Source organism: Alosa pseudoharengus, unplaced genomic scaffold (assembly GCF_046254945.1).
Source record: "Alosa pseudoharengus isolate Yale_2024_CS ecotype anadromous, Long Island Sound unplaced genomic scaffold, YU_APseudo_1.1 YU_APseudo_1.1_scf_3, whole genome shotgun sequence".
NCBI lineage: Eukaryota > Metazoa > Chordata > Actinopteri > Clupeiformes > Clupeidae > Alosa > Alosa pseudoharengus.
The window spans coordinates 45,153,677-45,176,176 of record NW_027468718.1 but is presented as its reverse complement, the minus strand read 5'-3'; the positions used below and the strand labels follow the sequence as shown (position 1 = coordinate 45,176,176).

Genomic DNA, 22,500 nt, shown 5'->3' with positions numbered 1-22,500 from the left:
GTGTCTGTGTGTGTGTGTGTGTGTGTGTCTGTGTGTGTGTGTGTGTGTGTGTGTCTGTGTGTGTGTGTGTGTGTGTGTGTGTGTCTGTGTCTGTGTCTGTGTGTGTGTGTGTGTGTGTGTGTGTGTGTGTGTGTCTGTGTGTGTGTGTGTGTCTGTGTCTGTGTGTGTGTGTCTGTGTGTGTGTGTGTGTCTGTGTGTGTGTGTGTGTGTGTGTGTGTGTGTGTGTGTGTGTGTGTCTGTGTGTGTGTGTGTGTGTGTGTGTGTGTGTGTGTGTGTCTGTGTCTGTGTGTGTGTGTGTGTGTGTGTGTGTCTGTGTGTGTGTGTGTGTGTGTGTCTGTGTGTGTGTGTGTGTGTGTGTGTGTCTGTGTGTGTGTGTGTGTGTGTGTGTCTGTGTGTGTGTGTGTGTGTGTGTGTGTCTGTGTCTGTGTCTGTGTGTGTGTGTGTGTGTGTGTGTGTGTCTGTGTGTGTGTGTCTGTGTGCGTGTGTGTGTGTGTCTGTGTCTCTGTCTGTGTGTGTGTGTCTGTGTGTGTGTGTGTGTCTGTGTGTGTGTGTGTGTGTGTGTGTGTGTGTGTGTGTGTGTGTCTGTGTGTGTGTGTGTGTGTGTGTGTGTGTGTGTGTGTGTGTCTGTGTCTGTGTGTGTGTGTGTGTGTGTGTGTGTGTCTGTGTGTGTGTGTGTGTGTGTGTGTGTGTGTGTGTGTGTGTGTGTGTCTGTGTGTGTGTGTGTGTGTGTGTGTGTGTGTGTGTGTCTGTGTGTGTGTGTGTGTCTGTGTGTGTGTGTGTGTGTGTGTGTGTGTGTGTGTGTGTGTGTGTGTGTGTGTGTGTGTGTAGACTAACTTCTCATGAAGGGGGACCCCGGAGAGCCACTGAGGATCATGTTTACCTTGCGATGTTCTGCAATGCAGAATGTGAAATATAAAATACATGTGAAATATACACAGTTCTGAAAGGACTATCTGATTTAGGATCAGTGATTCACTAAGCCTCATCTTCTCATTGCCATTCCAAGCAAAACATCAAATCTGACCCCTTACTGTACCCTTCTCTAATCTGACCCCTGGATCAGATGATGAGAGAGCAGAAAGGTACAGGGTGTCCAGCAACTCATTCATCTTACTGTACCCTTCTCTAATCTGACCCCTTACTGTACCCTTCTCTAATCCTCCAATAATTTCTCACTGCACCAACATAAAAAAAACACCACCACACTGTTAGCAGGCAATCTCATATTGTAATGCAAAACAGTAATGGCCAGGATTAATACTTGAATTTAGGGAACAATTCCAGTCTCAGGGGACCTGTTTGAAGGTGTTCCTGTATAAAACCTGAGCACTGGAAATCTCGAAGAAAAGATTGAATGCGAAATCATGACCTTCTCAAATACCCACCCAAAGTAATTGCTTATGTGTATACTGGTACATTACAAATAAATTATTGCTTAGAAGGCTTTTCATTTCTGAGACATGAAGGGAGTACTGTTTACGTGGCTGTTTCATGCAACAAAGGGCACTTTCAGTCTTGATAGAGATAAACAGCTCTCTCTGATTCTGATTCTTCACATCCTGAGCCTTCTTGGGCTCTATAAATACCTTCTCAGGCCCCCCTCCATTAGCCTTTGTAACAATACACCCAACCCACGCGATACTCAATCTCCATTTACCTAGGGGTTGTTTCGTGCCCATTCTCCCTCAAGTCCATGTCTTGTCTGTCAAAAGTTGTATTCTAGAAAGTTCTCAAATCCACCCACCCGTACTCCCCTACCCCAGAAGACGACAGATAAATAAAAAAGCTCACCACAGAAATGCGATGGGAAGCAGCTGCTGTTTGCCGGAGTCTCTCTTAAATAAAGATAGAATCGCTATGACTGTGCCCCTCGCCGCGTCCCTCCCTGTTCGCCCCGCAATCAATCATCCGTCCCCAGACAGACTCATTGCACACCCGTTGCGGTCGCGGGCCCGACTCAATTAGCGGGGACGGCTCGCCCTGTTAGGGAAATCAGAAGCGGCGTGATTGCTGAACCGTGGCGAGGGCCAAATCAAAGAAAGAGAGAGAGAGAGAGAAAGAGAGAGAGAGAGAAAAAAACAACAACCGTGCACAGGCCTTTCATTCTGAATCGGGATGAAAGAATGTGATTATCTGAAAGTCTGGTCAGAGTCAGAGGGTTGCACTCAGCTAGCTGGCTGCTCAGTGGCATCTTAGCGTGCATTTTTAAGTAACTAGTTAGCTTAGCATCTTAAACAGCCTGATGTCTCAAGGGCATATACTGCATCTTGTAAAAGTTCTCTGATGTGCCAAATATATAGTAGGCCTACCCTGTGGGCTCAGTATGTAGTCTTCTCTGATGTGCCAAATATATAGTAGGCCTACCCTGTGGGCTCAGTATGTAGTCTTCTCTGTCTCTCTTCAAGAGGCATCACAGGTTTTGTGTAAGACCAATGAGCCCCATTTACTTTAACTAGTAGATAGCTAGCTTGCTAACAAATGCATGACAATATGCCAGGCTATATAAAAATAAGTTACTTTCAAAAACCTTTACACTACTTTATACATGAATCCCATTTAGGCTATATCAGGTAAAACAACTAAATGGGATTGTTATACAAGGTCAAAGAAACTCAGCATAACAAGGCTTTAAATATTCAGATACTTATTCAACTTCCAGGTGTCTTACAGAGTGAACCCGCTCTGGGGCTAGACCGTCAGCATCAAACTGTCCACTCTCTGCTGTTCGCCAGCTCTATTGTTAGCTGCTGCTCATGTCCAGATGGGCTGGTTCTGACACCTCATTCTCCTCAGCGGCCTTCCCAACTGCCCCCCTCAAATCCTTTCACACCCCCACAAAGTCCCCCCCCCCCCCACTCCTCTGCTACCTCGCCTTCCCCGTGACTCACCACACGTCCTCGGCGTCCACGTCGCACTCTGCCCCAAACTGGCAGATGTCGCAGGTGGACGTTTCCTTTTGACCGTTCTCCGCCGAGCCCTCGCCACCTGCCAAGGACACAGGAAATGACACGGAGACACTGTGCTCAGCAGCAGCGTACACACAGATGTGGATACAGACACTCAAATGTCCATAGGCACGTGCACACACATACACACACACAGACGCACGCACGCACGCAGGCACTATGCACACACACACATTTTTGTTCTCAGGAGCATTCATGGCCATGGATACAGGCACACATCTATCTATAAAGCAAGAAGCGTCTGTGTGTCTGTGACGTTGTTTGAATAAGAAATGCAAAAGATATCGTTAAATATATCGGTAAAAGAAGCACACTGGCTTTCGCTGCTAGCCACTCCCCCTCCAACACACCACTGTACTGTAAGCTACCAGTGAGGATAGAAGCAGGGCTTTGGCAGAGCTGGATCAGTGTGCAACGAGTAAAAACTTAACATGTCTGACCTCAACAATAGAGTGAACTCCGCGGATTTTGCAACAACACGCCAAGACACACAGGTATGCAGTGGCTCTTCAAAATGACGTAAAAAATGATGTGCAATAATCGGACACTTCGAACAGCAAGGTCCTAAATTGAAACGAGCGATGATGGTCCCGAATTAAAGAACGTCTCAGAATGCCACACATGCAAAGCATAACCAGCGACAAGCAACGAGTGGCAGACAGAGTGTGATGTCACTTATAGGCCACCAGAGACTGTTTTTGAGTCACACCGTTGCAAATTTTATATGATGCATCATTCCACAAAATGGTTTGTTTTCTCTATCATCAAGTTATTCAATAGGCTAAGCATATATCCTTGACTCAAAACAGCTGTTAGGATTATGTAATTTTGATTTGTAAAAAATGTCACATGTAGCCATGCTTAAATTCTGCTCACTTCACATGTATTAAGTAGTATAAGTATAAGGACTCTTTTGATCCCGTGAGGGAAATTTGGTCTGCATTTATCCCAATCCGTGAATTAGTGAAACACACACAGCACACAGTGTACACACAGTGAGGTGAAGCACACACTAATCCCGGCGCAGTGAGCTGCCTGCATCAACAGCGGCGCTCGGGGAGCAGTGAGGGGTTAGGTGCCTTGCTCAAGGGCACTTCAGCCGTTCCTACTGGGCGGGGTTCAATCCGGCAACCCTCTGGTTACAGGTCCGAAGTGCTAACCAGTAGGCCACGGCTGCCACTACTATTTCTTTTATTATATTATTATATTATCTGTAGGCCTATTCATTATTGAATGCTTACCTGGAATTATGTTTTTCCCTATTCTATTTTCAAAGCAGGCCTACCTGCAGGCATGTAATTGGGCTAAAGGAATAGCATGTTTGAACGGGCACTGCACTAGTACATATAAATGAACTGTGGCATACTGTACACATACTCAATCACATACTGTTCCAAGGTGCATCATACAAATAGACACTAGTATGCACTCACACCTTCAAACATGCTCTTATATGCTCAGTCACGTCATGTGTGTCTATGTGCTTGAGTGCATGAACGTATGCATCTCTCTGCCTCCATTCACACGTAGAGCACATGTGAAGAGGGCAGCAGCTAAAAAGATAAAAGAAGATAAGAAAGGGGGGTTGTCGGCGGTGATGACGATGACGACGGCAGCGATGGCGATGTCAGGCGGGAGCCGTGGCGTTGGTGGCTCCTCATTTTCTCTTTGTCTCGCGCTCTCTCACGCTTTCCAAATCCCCCCACTGATCTCGCCTGAGCTCCCTCCTTCATTTCCTCCTGATGGGTTCTTATTTGGTGTGCCGGCGCCTCGCGGGCGGGGGGGGGGTTGTGGGGTGAGGGGAGCGAGGGAGGCCTTGGCTCCTGCGATCGCGTATCGCGCCCATCATCAGCCGGCGGGAAAAGCAATCCGGAGCTCCGCGGAATTTAAATTGCGTTCCCTCCTCCGAGGATCCCAGTCCCTCTCTCCCGATCCCAGTCCTCCATTACGACGCGCTATTTTTAACACTTAGACCCGTGAGGCAAGCGGAGAGAGAGAGAGTGTGTGTGTATGTGTGTGTGTGTGTGTGTGAGTGAGAGAGAAAGAGAGAGTGTGTATGTGTGTGTGTGTGAGTGAGAGAGAGAGAGATCAGACAGGCGAGAGATATCTTTAACAGCCATATTATTTTCATTCCACAACAAAGCAGTGGCATGTTGTGCACTACAATTGCAGACTTGTTTTGCTTCGATCGGCTTGTCAAAGTGTTTATTTCCAGTATGGATATTTAAATTGAGGTGTTTTATTTATGTTTCCTTGAGATGGTTTTGTCTGGCTTTCACTGTTCTATCATGCCTAATGCTTCTGTAATCTTTCTCTCTCTGCTCATGTGGGTCTCTCTCTCTCTTTCTCTCTCTCTCTCTCTCTCTCTCTCTCTCTCTCTCTCTCTCTCTCCTAGCTGGGTGCTGGCTCCCTACCCAAGCTTCCCTGTCCTTTGCTGTGATCAAAGAGCTGGAGAGAATATTCGCGAAGTTCAGCCTTTTTCCCTCTCTTTGTTTGAACCTTTGTCTGGCCCTCAGGACTTGGCTGGGAGAATGTGTATGTGTATGTGTATGTGTATGTGTATGTAAGTGTGTGTGTGTGTGTGTGTGTGAGTGTGTGTATTTTGTGCTCGCACGTGTGTGTGTGTTTGTGTGTGTGTGTGTGTGTGTGTGTGTGTGTGTGTGTGTGTGTGTGTGTGTGTGAGAGAGAGAGAGAGGCTGGCAGTGCAGTAGCTACTGAATGCACACGAGTGTGTGTGTTCACTTTTCCATGGTTTCCCGGCGCCTGGGCAGTGATGCATATCCGCCCGCTGCTGCGGCGTGTGATTGTGTAGTCATGGAGACGGTCGCGGCGTGTGATTGTGTAGTCATGGAGACGGTCGCGGCGTGTGATTGTGTATTCATGGAGACAGTCGCGGCGTGTGATTGTGTAGTCATGGAGACGGTCGCGGCGTGTGATTGTGTAGTCATGGAGACGGTCGCGGCGTGTGATTGTGTATTCATGGAGACGGTCGCGGCGCGTGATTGTGTATTCATGAAGACGGTCGTGGACCTCGGGACATTTCTCCGGCGGGCCATAAGGTGAGACTGCATACCCGGACTGCCAAATCACCTTGAATGCCAGGGTGCTGCAGCAAGCTGTGCTCTTCAAAACAGTTGACCTCTCGTGTCCTTTATCTACACCCTCGTCCACTCGTCTCTCCTTCTCTCTCTTTTTCCCTCTCTTTCTCTCTCTCTCTCTCTTTCTCTCACTTACTTTCTTGGCATCTCTGCATGTCCTATGTGTGCTCACAGTATCTTTCTTACTCTCGCACACACACACACACACACACACACACAGACACAGAAGAAAACACCCACAGCAGTGCGACGAAGACACCTTGATAACAAAGCAACCTGTTGATGGCGGTGCCAAATTAATCGCAGTGTTAATGGAGAGCACTTCGCGATGGCCTTTTCTCAAAGACGCCCCGTCGGAGACGACGCTTATGAGACAGATGGCAGGCGGCAAAAAAACGATTGTGCCAACACCACCGAGTCCCAAACCCATCTGCGGTGAAGAGCTAACAATCAAGCCCAGGATGCGAGAAGTTGTGACTTCATGGGAAAAAAAACACACTCACTTTCGTTTGAAGCACATAATTAACAACAAGGTGAAGCTCATTACGTCTTGAGTTGCCATGTTCCCAGGGTGCGTTTGATTCGCAAGGGGAACATAGTCCAAAGTGCCTGGTCTGTGTATGAACATGTGCTCTGGTGATTAAAGAGAATCAGTGATTCCTGGGATGGCTTGTTTTTCATGGGGATGCTGCTTCTTGTCTTAGTTTTGGCAAGAGTGCCGCGGCCTTGCAGATGAAGTCTGGACTTTGTAGATTGTACGCAAGTACGACAGGAAAAACAACTATGCCCACACACCCCCCACACACACACACAACCATGCCCACAGCCCCCACACACGAACAAACAACCATGCCCACACCCCCCATGCCCACACCCCCCACACACACACACCCCCCAGTGCCCCCACCCCCCACACACAACCATGCCCACACCCCCCCCACACACAACCATGCCCACACACCCCACACACAACCATGCCCACACCCCCCACACACAAAAACACAACCATGCCCACACCCCCCCCACACACACACAACCATGCCCACACCCCCCACACACAAAAACAACCATGCCCACACCCCCCACACACACACACAACCATGCACACACCCCCCACACACACACACAACCATGCCCACACCCACCACACACAAACAAACAACCATGCCCACACCCCCCACACACACACACAACCATGCCCACACCCACCACACACAAACAAACAACCATGCCCACACCCCCCACACACACACACAACCATGCCCACACCCCCCACACACACACACAACCATGCCCACACCCCCCACACACAAAAAACAACCATGCCCACACCCCCCACACACAAAAAACAACCATGCCCACACCCCCCACACACAAAAAAAGAAAAGAAAAACAGCTCTGGTCTGAATGGCCTAGCCAAGCTCTGAGCTCTTCCGCCAAAGGATCTGACAGCAGACCTGTGCTGGCCCTAAAGTGGGTGTCTGACAGCTGACCAGACAGGACCAAACACCGAACACTGAACACTGAACACTGAACACTGCTACTGCAGCAGCTGCAAGACCAGTGGCCTGAACCTGCTTTTCACTGTCCTCTAATGACCTACAGCAAAGTTCACCTGCTCAGACACACCAGCTATTAGTTCTGCCAGTGCTGTAAGCTACTCTTTAGAGGGAAACGGGGGTTGGTGGGGGGGGGGGGGGGTGTTGGGGGGCTGAGTGTCGTGGTTTCCATGACACCGTCGCTGCAAATGGCCATACCGCAAGCGAGAGGACAGAGCGGTATACTGGGCATGGGAGTACATGGGCTAACTTTAACCCAATAGAGCTTACAATCAAATCCACACACTATCTCGTCAAAGCATTACCTCTGAGTTACTGTGGTAGGCAGTTCCCCATGGGTCTGGCTAATCCCTGGGATCAGGTCACTGGAAATTATGCGTGTGTGTGTGTGTGTGTGTGTGTGTGTGTGTGTGTGTGTGTGCTTGTATGTGTTTGTGTATGTGTGTGTGTGTGTGTGTGTGTGTGTAGTTGTATGTGTGTGTATGTTTGTGTGTGTATGTGTGTAGTTGTATGTGTGTGTATGTTTGTGTGTGTGTGTGTGTGTGTGTGTGTGGTTTTTGAGTGTGCCCATGTGAATGTGTGGGGTGGGAGCAGCAGTAATTATCCCCATTTCCTCTGTGTAACATGGCCTCTCTTCAACTATCGATCTTCCCTGACCAGAAGTGTGTTCACCCCCCCCCCCCCATCCATCCCACTCCGCACCCACCTTCCCCCCGGCCCTCATGCTTTCAATTGTGACGGCAGCTTTTAACTTATGGAGCGGATGAGTAGTGACACACAGCTGCAGCTTTTAACTTATGGAGCGGATGAGAAGTGACACACAGTCAGTCGACATATCGCCATGCCAACGGGGGAAACAGAGAGACACACAGGGCAGGGAAGGAGAGGCACGACAGGATGTGGGCCAGGAGTGATGAGAGACAAGAGACCCAGAGAACGCCTGTGCCACAATCTGTGCACATGTGCCTAATGGGAGAGAGAGAGAGAGAGAGAGAGAGAGAGAGAGAGAGGAGTAATAGGGAGAAAAGGATAGAGAGGAAGGAAAAGGGAGAGAGTTTAGAGAGCGATAAAGAGAGAAGGTCAGAGACAGGGGAACATGAGGGAGAGATAGAGAGATAGATAAGCAGAGAGAGCAGGAAAAGAGAGAGAGAGATATTTGAGACACTCCACCGCCTGTCAACGTGATGATGAATGGAGCCCACCCCGCTCCCCCACACAGCGCTGAGTGACCTTAGCGATGCACGGAGGGTGGGGTGGGGGGATGCGGACGCGTGGCGAGCTCTCAGGTGCCAGATTTGTCGCCTGTCTGCCGTTATCAAACGTGTTTGGGAGGGGAGCGCTGAATAACCTTTCGGAAGCGATGGGGGAACGTCTACGGTGACTAATTCCGCTCAACCTGACAGCTCCATTTGGCAAGCAAATGCAGTATCTCCCCATCCTGTCACCACACTGTGAACAATCAGCCGAGCTGGCACTCGCTTAATACAGCTTGGCTACAGCCATGGAGAGCAAACGGCCTGTTGTGGGTCCCTGACAGTAATTCAAATGCAACTGTGAGGAGAGTAGCACCTTGCCTGAGGCTAGCTAGATTTACCCAGAGAGAGTGTCAGAGGAGGACACGCTCTCTGCTTTTGGCATGGACAATAGTGGATGTTCTAGGATGCATGAAGACCACATACCGTAGGTCAATTTGTGTCTTTTATAGATTTCAAGGTCACTCATCGATTGCACGATCAATATGGCAGAGACACTGGGAGGACAGTGGGGAATGTTTTGAAATTTGACATTTGTGCATCCATAGCTCTATGAACACAGAGCTGGTCAATATGACAGATGGCATTTAAAGTGCCTGTCGCTGATGCCACATAGGAAGGGTGTGAAGGAAAATAAAAGCTGGAGTTGGTAGAGAGGGACATCATAAAAAATGTATTGATCTTAACATTAAGCACTGAGATTAGGCTCGAAAACAGAATGCACTTCTGTTGGCTAATGCACCGAGAAAATGGCTCAGCTATAGTCCAGAAGGCCATTGTTGATGAGTCTGTCCTCAGAGGCACCCTTGAGAATCCAGCTCTGTGCCCTTTCCATGATGACCCCAAATGCTTAACGAGTCTCTTGCCGGGGAACAGGAAACATAGCGAGTCTCACTTGGTTTCGCCAACGCCCTAGCCGTCCACACACAATGACGAAGGCCTTAAATGTCCCACTCCAGCCCGATGGGCCCTTTGAGTGGACAGGTGCCCATGTCAAGCGGAGCTCTCACACAAAAAAAAGAAAGAGGGAGAAAAAAAGAGAAGAGAAAAGAGCGTGTTTGGCCCCTCTGAGCTTCCGTTGGAGTTTGGCCCCTCTGAGCTTCCGTTGGAGTTTGACAGGCGTTGGGGAAGCACACCTCAGCTCGTGGCCAATTACACATGTAATTACCGCGAATGCCAGGGCACGAGGGAGGAAGGGAGAGAGATAGCAAAGGCGTCTCGTCTCATTTCGTCGAAGTGAAGCCGAGCACCGACGCACCCACTGAGGACCCTCTCTTTGCCATCTGACATGTTTTTCGAGAGGACTCGCGTGAAGGACACCGGGAGAGTGGGCGCTACGGTTGGAGGGATGGTGGTGGTGGTGTGTGTGTGTGTGTGGGGGGGGGGGGGGTATGTGGGAAACGAAATGAAAATTGGGAGCCAGCATTGAGCTGGGTCCAAACTGGGTCACCCTCCTTGAATGGATTAAGGCGAAAGAATTAGTAGAGGAATTAGGGCTTAAAACTTCATTTTTCCCGGCTTTGATGGGATTAGGCGCTGCTCTCTGGCAGGCTTTTTGCGCGTGCACGCTCGCACACACCAGCGGGGTGGCAGTGAGGGTTCTGGGGACGAGCCACCGCTCTTACTGTGCCGGAGATGGTGGGGTGAACCGCAGACCCCTGCAAGTCAAGCTCTGGCATCAGCAGTCTAACGACATTGCAGCCCACACAAACAAACACAGATGTACTTGGAATACGCGCCATATGCCCATGTGTGTACATGAGGCTGATCCAAATACACAGCAAAGAAATTTGTCATCTAGATACATACAGAATTCAGATGGGCACCCATCAGCATGGCTGCCCAACATCACACATGATGTGCATTCAGCAGAGTTTTATCTCGCCTCCCGTTATCATTGCTCTCGATGCATAGGGAGAAGAGCCTGGGGTAGAAAACTGATTTGAGATCAGCGCCACGAGAATCTCTCATCAACGCGCCCAGACTGGTTATAGTGTCAGGGAGGGCTTCTCTGTGGGAGGATCATTACCCCCCCACCCCCATTAAGAGGCTCTTCTTTCCACCGTGAGGCTGGGGCCTAGTGGGGTTTAGTGCAGACTTTACCTGCTCTGCTCTCTGTGGTGCTACTGTAGGAAAGACTGGAGGAGCGGAGAGGAGGTGGAGGGGGGTGGAGGGGGGTGGAGGGGGGTGGGGGCATGTAGAATACAGGTGGGGAGAGAGAATGAGGACCAGAGGAAGAAAAAAAGCATGATGAGGAGAGAAGGAGAGCTGAGAGGAAACGAGGGAGCAAGAGAGAAAGAGAGAATATAAAAGAGGGAGATAACAAGAGAGTGCTCAGGGAGGAAGGGAGAGATGATGGTGAGGCACACGGCGTGAAAGTTAAGGAACAACACCTGAAACAAAGAACGACGGAGAGCAAGTAAGATGGATGGAGAGAGAGGAAAGAGAGAGAAACAGAGAAGAGACAAGGCAAGGAGGCACGAGAAACAGAAAGAGACAGAGAGAGAGAGAGAACACAAGAAAAGAGAGTGAGCAAGAGAGAGAGAGAGAGAGAGAACACAACAAAAGAGAGTGAGCAAGAGAGAGAGAGAGACAGAGAATGGGGCAAGGTGAAAAACACTATCCAGCACAATGGCGATCAATGCTCAGTCAATAAAGTGTCACTTTCTGCAGGCTAGGAATGGAGGACTCGGCTGATGGGAGGGTTTGAGAGAGAGGCTGCGGAGACACTGGACGCTGCATTAGAGCCGCGCCGAGCGAGCAAGCTTGGCGTCTCGCCCTGCTGACGCCCCCCCCACCCCCCCTCCATCCCCCCATCCCTCCTCCATCCCCCCATCCCTCTTTCCACTTCTCCGATTCACGCATTAGCGAGCAGATAGGATGATGGGGAGAGTAAAACACGGCTGAATGCTGTTTTACGGCTTGTAGCCATGAAAGCTTTGGGAACAGGAAAGAAAAAAATAAACACACACACACACACACACACACACACACACACACACACACACACACACACACACACACACGCACACACACACACACACACGCACACACACACACACATGCACACACACACACACACAAACACATGCACACACACACACACACACACTGACACACACACACACACACAAAAGCAGGGGCAGACCTCTGGAGGGAAGACATGAGAGGAGAGGAGAGGAGAGGAGAGGAGAGAGAGGAGGAGAGGGAGAGAGAGGGAGAGAGAGGAGAGGAGAGAGAGGGGGGACAGAGAGAGTGCTCGCGTCTACCAGGGGAAAAATCTGTGTTAGGTGTTTCTCACGGTAAATGATACAGGCTGTGTAGAGTAGAACTACCATTTTATACTGAATATAGAATCCTGCATTGTCCTATTTGAGTGAGTGCCAGATGTCTGTGCTCCTCCAGTAATGCCTTCAGCGGCTTTCTTTTGGTGAACACACAAACACAAGCATACGTCCCCTTCAATTCTGAGATGCCCGCTGCCCGCTAATTTCGACTCGGCAGCAAACCGTAATTATCTCTGCGTTGGCCGATAAATCTGTTCAGGGTGATTTAGCGTAGCTGACCTCACATTGTCGTCGAGCCCTCAATTAAGTTCTCCCTGCTACATAAGAGGCTCCTGCCTCTCCTGTCCTCGTGAGGCCCGTCCAGGTGTGGTGCTACGCTCTTGCCAGGCGGGGGGGGGGACATGAGATGGGCATGGCTGCAGTGCCCAGCTCTGTCGGGCATCGCTCCTTGCCAGGCATGTTTTTTTTGGCCTTTGGCTTGTTAATCCTGGCCATGGCATGGCCACTTTCCTATAAACTCTCTCTCCCCTCTCTTTCCATCTCTCTCTCTCTCTTTCTCTCTCCCTCTCTCACTCTTTCCTTCCACCCCTCTCTCTTTCTCCCGGTCTCCTGTGAGATTTCAAACTGTTTCTATCCTGCTTGTTTGGCGAATGCTGTGTGGGAGTTCACCCTCACGCTCTTGCCCGCTCCCGGGCACTTGCGCCGGCTCACGCCACCACCCCCACACCACCACACCCCCCACTCTCAGAGGACAGTGAGAGGCCAGAGGATGTAACAGCCAGGCAGGGGCCCTGCTGTAAAGAAGTGACCCGGTGTCATCCTCAGGAGGGTGTATGTGTGTGTGGGGGGTGGGTGGGTGACTGCAGAGCACTGCAAACATGGCTGATTAATTATTAAAGCAGCTCGCTCCGTGAGTCACCAGTCACCGTTCGGAGGCTCTGCAAACGTTTGATGCTTCAGTTATTTAACAAGTATTCACAAGGGGCTGCTAATTCATCATTTATCACATTTGTGCGTCGCTTGGTAAAATGTTGTTCTCCAAAACAAATGTGATTGTGATTGCGTAACTGCTGATGTCATACGCTGCCTTGTCAACATTTATCAAGCTCACAGTTTCCTTATGCTTGCATGTGATTTGATATGGAACTGATTCCAGTTTTAGCTCTGAGCGCTGGCAGCTAGCTGGATAAAGCCATCACGCAGTGACAGCAAACAGAGGCGACTGCTCATGCCTCATATTTTCTTGTGTATTGCGTCAAAAGGAACTTTCCCCGGCTAAGGGGACACAGAGGAACCATCACCAGGGGACACAAGCCAAGATTAGATTAGGCCTCCTCAGCACAGGCGCCCCTCAGGAGCTCCTTAAAAACTAGCAGTCAATATATAAACAGATCTCCCCTGTATCCACCAGGGACAGAGCGCCTTCGCTCAGCCTCACTTTCTAGCACACACACACACACACACACACACACACACACACACACACACACACACACACACACACACACACTGAACCTCTCCATAACAGTGTGGTCTCGTCTCAATCCCCCATTGCCTCCTCAAGGCCCAGGTGGGAGAGGGTTCCACCACTGAGGAGGTCCTCAGCATTAACAATTAGCATAGCTCTCGGCAGCTGCTCCAGTATGCTCCATCCTGCTATTAAAGCAAGGCAAGCCAGCCACACAGCAATCATTTCTAAGGTGGTGTGTGGGAAAAAAAGGTTCAATCACAAAATCAATATATGTATATATTAGTATATTATATGTATGTATTATTTGTGTGCATATTTCTACATACATGCATACATATATAGTATTTATAATAAAATCAATACATGTTCTGTATGTATATGTATCTTTGGAAGACATCTTATTATTTTCAGTTTTATCCCCCTGAAACAATCAGCTCTACCAACAGTGCTGGGATCAGGTGTGTTCAGTAACAGTTTGTGGAAGGTCTGTTTGAGCCTTATTGAATAGATCCAAAGGACAAACACATGCTTTCAAACTAAAGTGTTTTCTTTTTTCCCAAAGGCTTGTAAACCTAAGCACCATCTTACACCGACATTATCCATACTGAATTCAGCCTGTATCAACAACACTATTACTTTCCCATGGCTCAGGAGAGCACCTGGCAGAAGTGCAAACAACCTCCTCCATCACAGTGGGGGGGGGGGGGGGGGGGGGTTCTCTCTTTGCAACTGTACTCTCATCTGTTCCAATACAAACACAACTAATAAACTAATAAACAACCTCCTTCACCTCACTGGATTTTTGGCTCAAATCTCCCAGGATGAATCAGGCCTTTCAGAGCTGCAGCTAGCGGCTCTGCAAACAAACAGCCCCTAAGATGTTTAGATTTCAAAACACTGAGTGGCTAATCTCCTGGGATTGTGACGTAGTAGTAAAAAAAAAAAAAACAGTCATAAAAAAAACAGTGATATAAGTTGAGCTGGAGAGTCCAGAATCTGAATGAGTGCAGTGTAAGAGGATCTGTGTGGTTTTAGATTGATGATGTGTACAGGCGCACAGGATTATGCACTGTGTTCTATGCTTATATCAGAGGTGACCGTCCGATGGAGATCAGAGATGCTCATGTGACTTCACCTCTCCTATGCCACTATGTGGAATCAGATCAGTAGAGGTTTAAAGGCTTGTGCATGCTAGAGCTAGAGCTATGAAGCCCCACACTGAGCAACAATAAGGAATCTTCTTCATGTGATTTTTTTAAATTCAATGGATTTCTGAGTGGGTGTCAGGTTTCCATCATTTTCAAAATCGCTCTGAACGTGAAAATCAATATTGTTTTTCATGTGTTTTTTCTTATAGTATGATAGAATAGAATTCTTTAATGCCATTGCACAGAATACAACAAAATTGGATGGCAGTCCTCTTGGTGCTTACAGATTAAAAAAATATAGTTCTAAAATAATGTAAGACAATACAAAATATACATGTCCAGCTGTTCACAGACTGCCCCCCTCTCTACCCTGCCATTATCCCCACATTCACATACATACTCCAGTGCATGTTTTAAAGTGACAGTGAGATAGAATGGGGAAAAGTGCAAAAAGTGCATACAGTCCGACACACAGAGGGGCTCAGGGCCAGATGTACTAATGCTTTTGGCCCACTTCAGGCGTATTTGTTTCGCAACGCGCGTGTAAAATCATTGCGAGGTATGTACAAACAGGCCGCTAAGATGTTAAAGCGCAAACTGCCTGTCGCGGGAGCTGAAAAGGGCACATTGCGTTTTTCGTGTCATGCATATGCATTCATAGGAGGATCCAGAGGAAAGTGGGAGTTTAGCGTAAAAAGATGGGAGGGGAAGCGTAAATATCGCCTAATTATGTATTCCGCGGTATGTACAAAGACTGCTCGTAAAAGCGCACGTCTATTCTGCGCCTAAATACTTCTGCCTTGTAAAAGCAGTTGTTAATCCAAATTGCAGTTCAATGCGTCAATAAGAGAACCTTTCAAAGACAACAGAATCGCTATTTAGAACACCAGTTTTTTTTAAGTAGTACTATCAAAAGTAACCTTAACTTTCGCTGGCCTTTCGAATGTCTTACTTTCACTTTCACGTCATTCACTTAAACTTTCCTACTTGCTAGATTTGACCAATCTTCCATAACCTACGTGCACAAGTAGTTTGAGTAGAACTACTGCTCTTCATTATCTCTCTGCTTGTTGACATCTTATCATGATCGCTAAACGTTTGATTCTTTTTGAATGTTGTTCAGTTAACTTTATTCAACTGCGCTTGTATGTAGGCTCTGCCGTAACCGTTCAGTTGTGGACGTTCGTAAATTGCGGTAATGGGTGGAGAAAGGCAGAGAAAGCGCAGTTTACACTTTGGATTGAAAGTTTGATAAATACGACGCTATGATAACGCTATGTTCGCAAATGTACGTACATCTGGCCCTCAGGGCCCTATTTTAATGGTCTGAAACGGAAGTGTCTTTGCGCAAAACGCAAGTGACTTTGTGGGCGGATCTTGGGCGCTGATGCTATCTTACCGGCGGGATAATTGACTGTTGCGCCCGACGCAAATCTAAAATGGGGTGGTCTGAAGTAGCTACATTAATCATGGGTGTGGTTTGGGCGTAACTTACAATAAACCAATCAGAGCGTCATCTCACATTCCCTTTAACAACAGGCATGCTTGTTCCATAGCTGATTGCTATTATGGTGGCGTATTTGCCAGGCGCAGCCAGGAGCGTTCACAGCGCTATAATCACTGTTCAGTTGGGAACAGTTAGCTATTGATTTTTCCTCTTGACAAAATGTAATGCAGAATTGTCTATTATTTGTCAGAATTGTCTTATGTTTATTTAGTAGGGAGGTGGCTCTGAGGGGGGCTAGTCTAAGCATACGTGTGGTGTGGTTTTGTGTATTGCTTATCGCTTTGCGGTGTGCCTTTGCTGTGTAACAGGTGAGCCTTTCTTTATGCTTGCATGTAAAATATTTGTGTGGACGTCCATAGTTGCCACCCTCAGATCCCCACTGCCCAACCGTTTGTGTATTAATAAATCCTTTGCTTTCCTGGAATCATGTCTCCACTGTGTAATTACGAACCTGAAAGAGCTGTCTCTGTTTAGAGGTACGATCTCTTAAAGATTCCCTGATGCATTAGGCCTCAGGGTGGCGTAGTCAGGCTACTGTGATTGGCCCTTTGGCCCTTCCTATGGATCACCCTGTTACACTTAGGCTGATGTTAAAGTGCACGCGATGTTTAAAGCCATACACAACGGTAAATTAGAACAAAACTGAAGGTAACTTTAGCCTTTATAGGGCTGTATAAAGTTGTCCAAATTAATAGGTCATAATTAGGCATTGTTGTTGTAAAGATATTGCATGTAGATGTTGTACTATATAGGCTACTAAATGTTTAGGTCACCAATGCACGAACAAAACCAGGAAATGAACAAATATTATCAAGGCTTTGAATGTTTCCGTCTGTGCACGGGGGTGTCTGTAGATTGGTGTGCAACGCATTCATTCCTGCAGGCCTGTGGTCATGCATGCGCCCTTAAAATAGCATCTGCATTTGCGCCACAGACTTTAGACCAGGCAGTTCCTGGTCTGTGGCGGAATTGTTTTCTGAAAGTGCAAAATATCAACAGTGAAAATTTGCGCCGGAACACGCCCCGTCTTTTCGCTGAACCGCCCCCGTGGCCGCAATCGAATTCCCTAATTTACAGGCATGTACCTGTGGAGGGAAAATTCCAATATTCGCTGACTGCAAAATAGGAAAGACAAAAGCGCGAGTATACAAAGTAAATTGCACTGGGACGCAAAATAGAGCCCTCAGTCTCTAAGTGACCGTGTGTGAGGGTGTCTGGAAGTGTTCAGTGTCCGTATTGCGGTGGGATAAAAACTGTTTTTGAATCTGTTTGTGTGTGTTTTGATGGACATGAACCGTTTGCCGGAGGGCAGCAGTGCAAACATATGAAGACCGGATTGTGAGGGGACTTTCAAAATGTTTGCAGATCTGGTGAGACAGCGGGAACTGAAGATGTCCTGCAGGGAAGGCAGGTCACAGTCGGTGATTTTTTGGGCGGTATTGATAATCCTTTGTAAGTCCTTCTTGCACTATACACTGCAGTTGTGGATGATGTTGTTCTAATTAACTACAATTTGAAACTAGTGATTCCTGTTATCGATATAGTTAGCTTCGGCAGGGTGGCAAACAGTGCTGGATGGAGTGTCATCTGCATGCTAAGGTTCATCTTCATCCTCAGAGTAGCTCTTCACCTGATGACCTCCCATCTACTCAGAGGGATATATTGGGGGGGGGGGGGGGGGGAGTTGTGCAATTTCACTTTTACTCTTTCCAGCCCAGTTGCAAATCAAAGTGCCACCTGACTTTCAGACAGTAATCTCATCATAATCCAACTGTTACGGAGGTAGGCTATGCTCATTGCTACGTGCGTACACACACACACACACACACACACACACTGTTGGTACTCTGCACTCACTGTGCCGGCTGCACTCCAGCTCAGTCCCCCGTTGTTATTTTTATACACACAAAATAAATTATAATAACAATCCCCTCTGGCCCCTGGGTGACCCGCCGTAACTCAGTACTTCCCTTCCTCACGCAGGACAGACAGCTGAGGCAGGGCCCAGCACTAGCTGACCCCCCCCCCCTCTCTCTCTTTCCTTCATCATCTCCAACCTGGTCTCATTTCCTACAGACACACACACACACACACACACACATATATATGTGTGAATTGGCTGTGTGCCCCAGTGAGATGGCTTTAAGTAGCTTCTGCCTATAATGCACTCTGGGGCCGAATCCTATGGCACTGTATTTGTGATCACAATGATGGGATCAAACAGAACTAACTCAATTTCCAATGTTCTATTTTGTATCTTAGGCGAGAGAAACCTCCCTGCTTCTGTTTGGCCATTCTATCAAAGGATTTGCAAATACAGATACCTCCATGTTGGGTGGATTTGAAAGATTTTGTGAAGGTGCCCTCTGCGATATTTTATATTATTGAGTGTGTGGACTGTATGTCTCTCTCTCTTACTCTCTCTCTCTCTCTCTCTCTCTCTCTCTCTCTCTCTCTGTATGGGTGGGGAGATGTGCTTACTTAGCTTCCAATCCAAATCTAATCACTTCCAGTGTATGGCTCCATGACCTATTAGATTAGCCTATTAGAAGCAAAACAAAACACATACAAAGGACTACTTAAGACCCAACTGCTAGTTTTTCACCATTTATAAGAGGCATTTACTGCTTATTATGAATTAGTATTAATAACAGTAATTGGAAAAACAAGGGATTGAATAATACTGTAATAATAATAGAAAATATACTGTATATTTTGAGGCTATTCTCATAGCATAGATAATCCAATTATCCAATCCAATGTTTTTTTTTCACTCTACTTAGCATGCACCACAAAATGATTCTCTGTCAGTATGCTATTTGCCTGGCCATTCCAGCCGTGTCCAGTGTTATCAGGGAAACTCAAACGGATAGATTAGATTAGTCACTTCCCCAAACCTCTAACCTTGTTGCCATGGCGATGCCACAGCGACCAGCGAAGGTCTCTCCACACCAGAGGACCAGAGGAGACAGTGTGGCTGTCCGTCGCCACGACAGCCGAATGGGGAGCGAGATGGAGAGGAAAAAGAAGAACCTCAGCGATGGCCCTGCTGCGCTCCTGAAGAGCAGAAGGCCAGACGTAGCCACTAGCTACTGCTAAAGGGATCAACTGCGGTCAACTGTGGCTGTATAGAAGACAAACAAGGCCAGCCAAACAAAAACAAAATGAACAAACAAACAAAAACAGATGTTTTTTTCCCTCCTTGTCCCCAGGGGCTACCAGGGGCCTTTTGTATTGACCAGGGGGGAAATCAAACGAAATTAAATACATAATTGGCCCAGACGACAGAGACCTGAGAGTACAGTAATAGGGATTAATGAACTGGGGGGAGATCCATATTGTTGTAGTTTTGAGGGGCAATGTGGTAACATGATTAATCACCGCAATTTAGGAGTGTTATTTTCACCTGGGCTTTACTGCTCTACCTTTTCTTAAATTATTTCACATGCACACACACACACCCAAGATAAGGCATGAGAAAGTAGGGTAACACTTTATAATAACTACACACAATTCATCATTTATTAGGCCTTTGTTACTTATTAGTTAATGGTTTGTTCATCATTAGTAATTTCTAATTTATCATCAGTAAAGCATTTGTTCACACAGTTATAAATAGTTTGTTCATAGTAAATAAGCCTATATCTTAAAAATAAACTCAGGAGTTACAAGTGGTTAGTTAATGATATTTTGTGAGCTCATCTAAAGTGAGGACGTTTTATGCCTTTACAAATGAGTTATAAAGTTTACACTTGCATTTATTCATTTAGCCAACAGATTCACCCAAAGCGACTTACACATGTCAGTGAAATTAAAGTGCAAGGCCACATTGGTGGACACCGGGGTTTGAACCCCCAACTTTATGGGTTACTGCATGTTAACCCAGCTCCCTATCCACTACACTACATCTGCCCAGTGGTATTAGAACAGTCAATTCAAAAATATATAGATATGCGTGTTTACTATGAACAAACCATTTTTACCTGTGTGTAAACATGATTTACAGATGAGAATTAATGTAGGAATAATGCTTTACAAATGAAGAATACAGCATTTAATAATAGTTTATGTTTAATAACAGTGTGTAGTAGAAGAAAACAGAAACTCTTGCATAGTTGTAGGGGTTTCTATCTGGGCCAAGGTAGTGTAGTGGATAAGGAGCAGGTCTAGCATGCAGTACCTGAAAAGTTAGGGGTTCGATTCCCGGCCTTCACTGTTATGTCAATTTAATTGACATGTGCACATCGCTTGTCTGCTAAATCAATGAATGTGAATGTAATCTTTACAACTCATTTGAAAATGTGTTGCAAGGCATAGAAAGCCCTCACTTTAGATAAGCTCACAAAATATCATTAACTAACCACTTGTAACCCCTGAGTTAATCATGAATTATAGTATTAGGAAGTGGTTTATAAAATATGTATCCTCACCCTAACTAGTCATTAGTGCATGTGTATATTGCATAATTTATTAAGTATTAACAATAATTCATAAACATATTTTAGATATAGGCTTATTTACTATGAACAAACTATTCATAACTGTGTGTACAAATACTTTATTTATGAGAATTAACATAGGAACAATGCTTTACAAATGATGAACAAAGCATTTTGTAATAGTTTGCAACTGGTTTATAATAAGAAAATGATTTCATTATAAGTGGTTGTTTCATTACTTATTAAGTATAAATCATGTACTTACAAATATATTTTTTGGATAGGCTTATTTACTATGAACAAACCATTTATAATTGTGTGAACAAATGCTTTACTGATGATAAATTATGTATGAACAAGAAATGACTAATGATGAACAAACCATTAACTAATAAGTAACAAAGGCTTAATAAATGATGAATTGTGTGTAGTTATTATAAAGTGTTACCGAAAGGAGAAAGTGCACTTGAGAAGCACTTGCAATCTACATGGAATGAATGCCGAATTAGAATGAGAGCCTGAGAGAGGAAAAAAGAGTGAGAGAGAGAAAGAGAGAGAGAGAGAGAGAAAGAGAGAGAGAACCAGAGTGACAGCGGAGAAAAAAAAAAGATGGGGCGAGCCTTTAATGACTACCCTATAAATACTGATAATTAGCTAAGAGTACTGTCTGTTCCCTTAAAGGGCAGCAACAGTAATTAAACCATTATTTACTCCTTTAAATAGTGCATTAATGAGCAGCAAGCCCATACAATGGACTCTGTGATTCTCTTAGGTCACAGATGCGTGATGTGTCACGTCGCCTGCCCGCTGACATGACCAGACACTTAATCCTCCAGCTCTGACTCTAACGAGGATGATGTCGTGCATCAGCGTAGTTCTCCTGTATCTCACCCCCAATGGACTTGGACTTGAGTCTGGACCAGCACAGTCCAGTGGATCAGTTAGTCAATCATGTAGGTGTATCTCAAAAAAATTGAATATCATGAAAATTTTCATTTTTTCCATAATTTATTTCAAAAAGTATTCTAGATTCATTCTACATAAGTTGAAATATTCCAAGCCTTGTTTTGTTTTAATCTTGATGATGAGGGCTGACCTGTACAGTAAAAATGACAAAGAAGTCCGCACACTAGAGCTCCGTGGTTTATGTGGTGAATAAAAATAAAAAAATTAATGGAGCTCTAGTGTGCGGACTTCTTGGTCATTTTTATTGTCACTTTTTGAGTCCAGCATCTACTTTTTTAACATTTAGATATGCGCACCTCTTTCTACATTATTGGCTGACCTGTACAGCTCATGCCATTGTTTAGTTGAGATAAAAAATATAATTGCGGGCTTCTCCAATGTTAGCCTTTTGGTATGGATGTTCAGTGACGGCCGGCCCACTGTCGCATGTTTCTGTCCGTGTGTGTGCCCTGGAGTGGACGCTTTTCGTGGGTCTCTGTGGTCGTGACTCATGACCTGGCCAGGGCTCCAGCTCCACGGAGCGCTGTGTCTCCAGGCTGACCGCACATTCATGCCCACCACATCTCGCCACTGATTTATCACCAGCCATTAAAATACATTTGATTTTGATCACACCGAGCCACACAGGCCAGTGCAGCTCCAACTTAGCCATCTCTCCCTCCACCAGCCTCCCTCCATCTCTCTCCCTCCGCCATCCTCCCTCCATCTCTCTCCCTCCACCAGCCTCCCTCCATCTCTCTCCCTCCGCCAGCCTCCCTCCATCTCTCTCCCTCCACCAGCCTCCCTCCATCTCTCTCCCTCCGCCA

General features: G+C 46.6%; 1 protein-coding gene across 4 annotated transcripts in view; it reads right to left on the bottom strand.

Annotated features, from left to right (window-relative positions):
* LOC143099803 (tomoregulin-2-like) overlaps positions 1-22,500 on the bottom strand; it is a 75,607-nt gene that overhangs the window by 13,247 nt on the left and 39,860 nt on the right. For all 4 annotated transcript variants that reach the window (XM_076262723.1, XM_076262724.1, XM_076262726.1 and 1 more), the window contains exon 5: positions 2,889-2,985. In XM_076262723.1, coding sequence (XP_076118838.1) covers positions 2,889-2,985 — 97 coding nt within the window. The remainder of the gene's footprint in view (positions 1-2,888; positions 2,986-22,500) is intronic.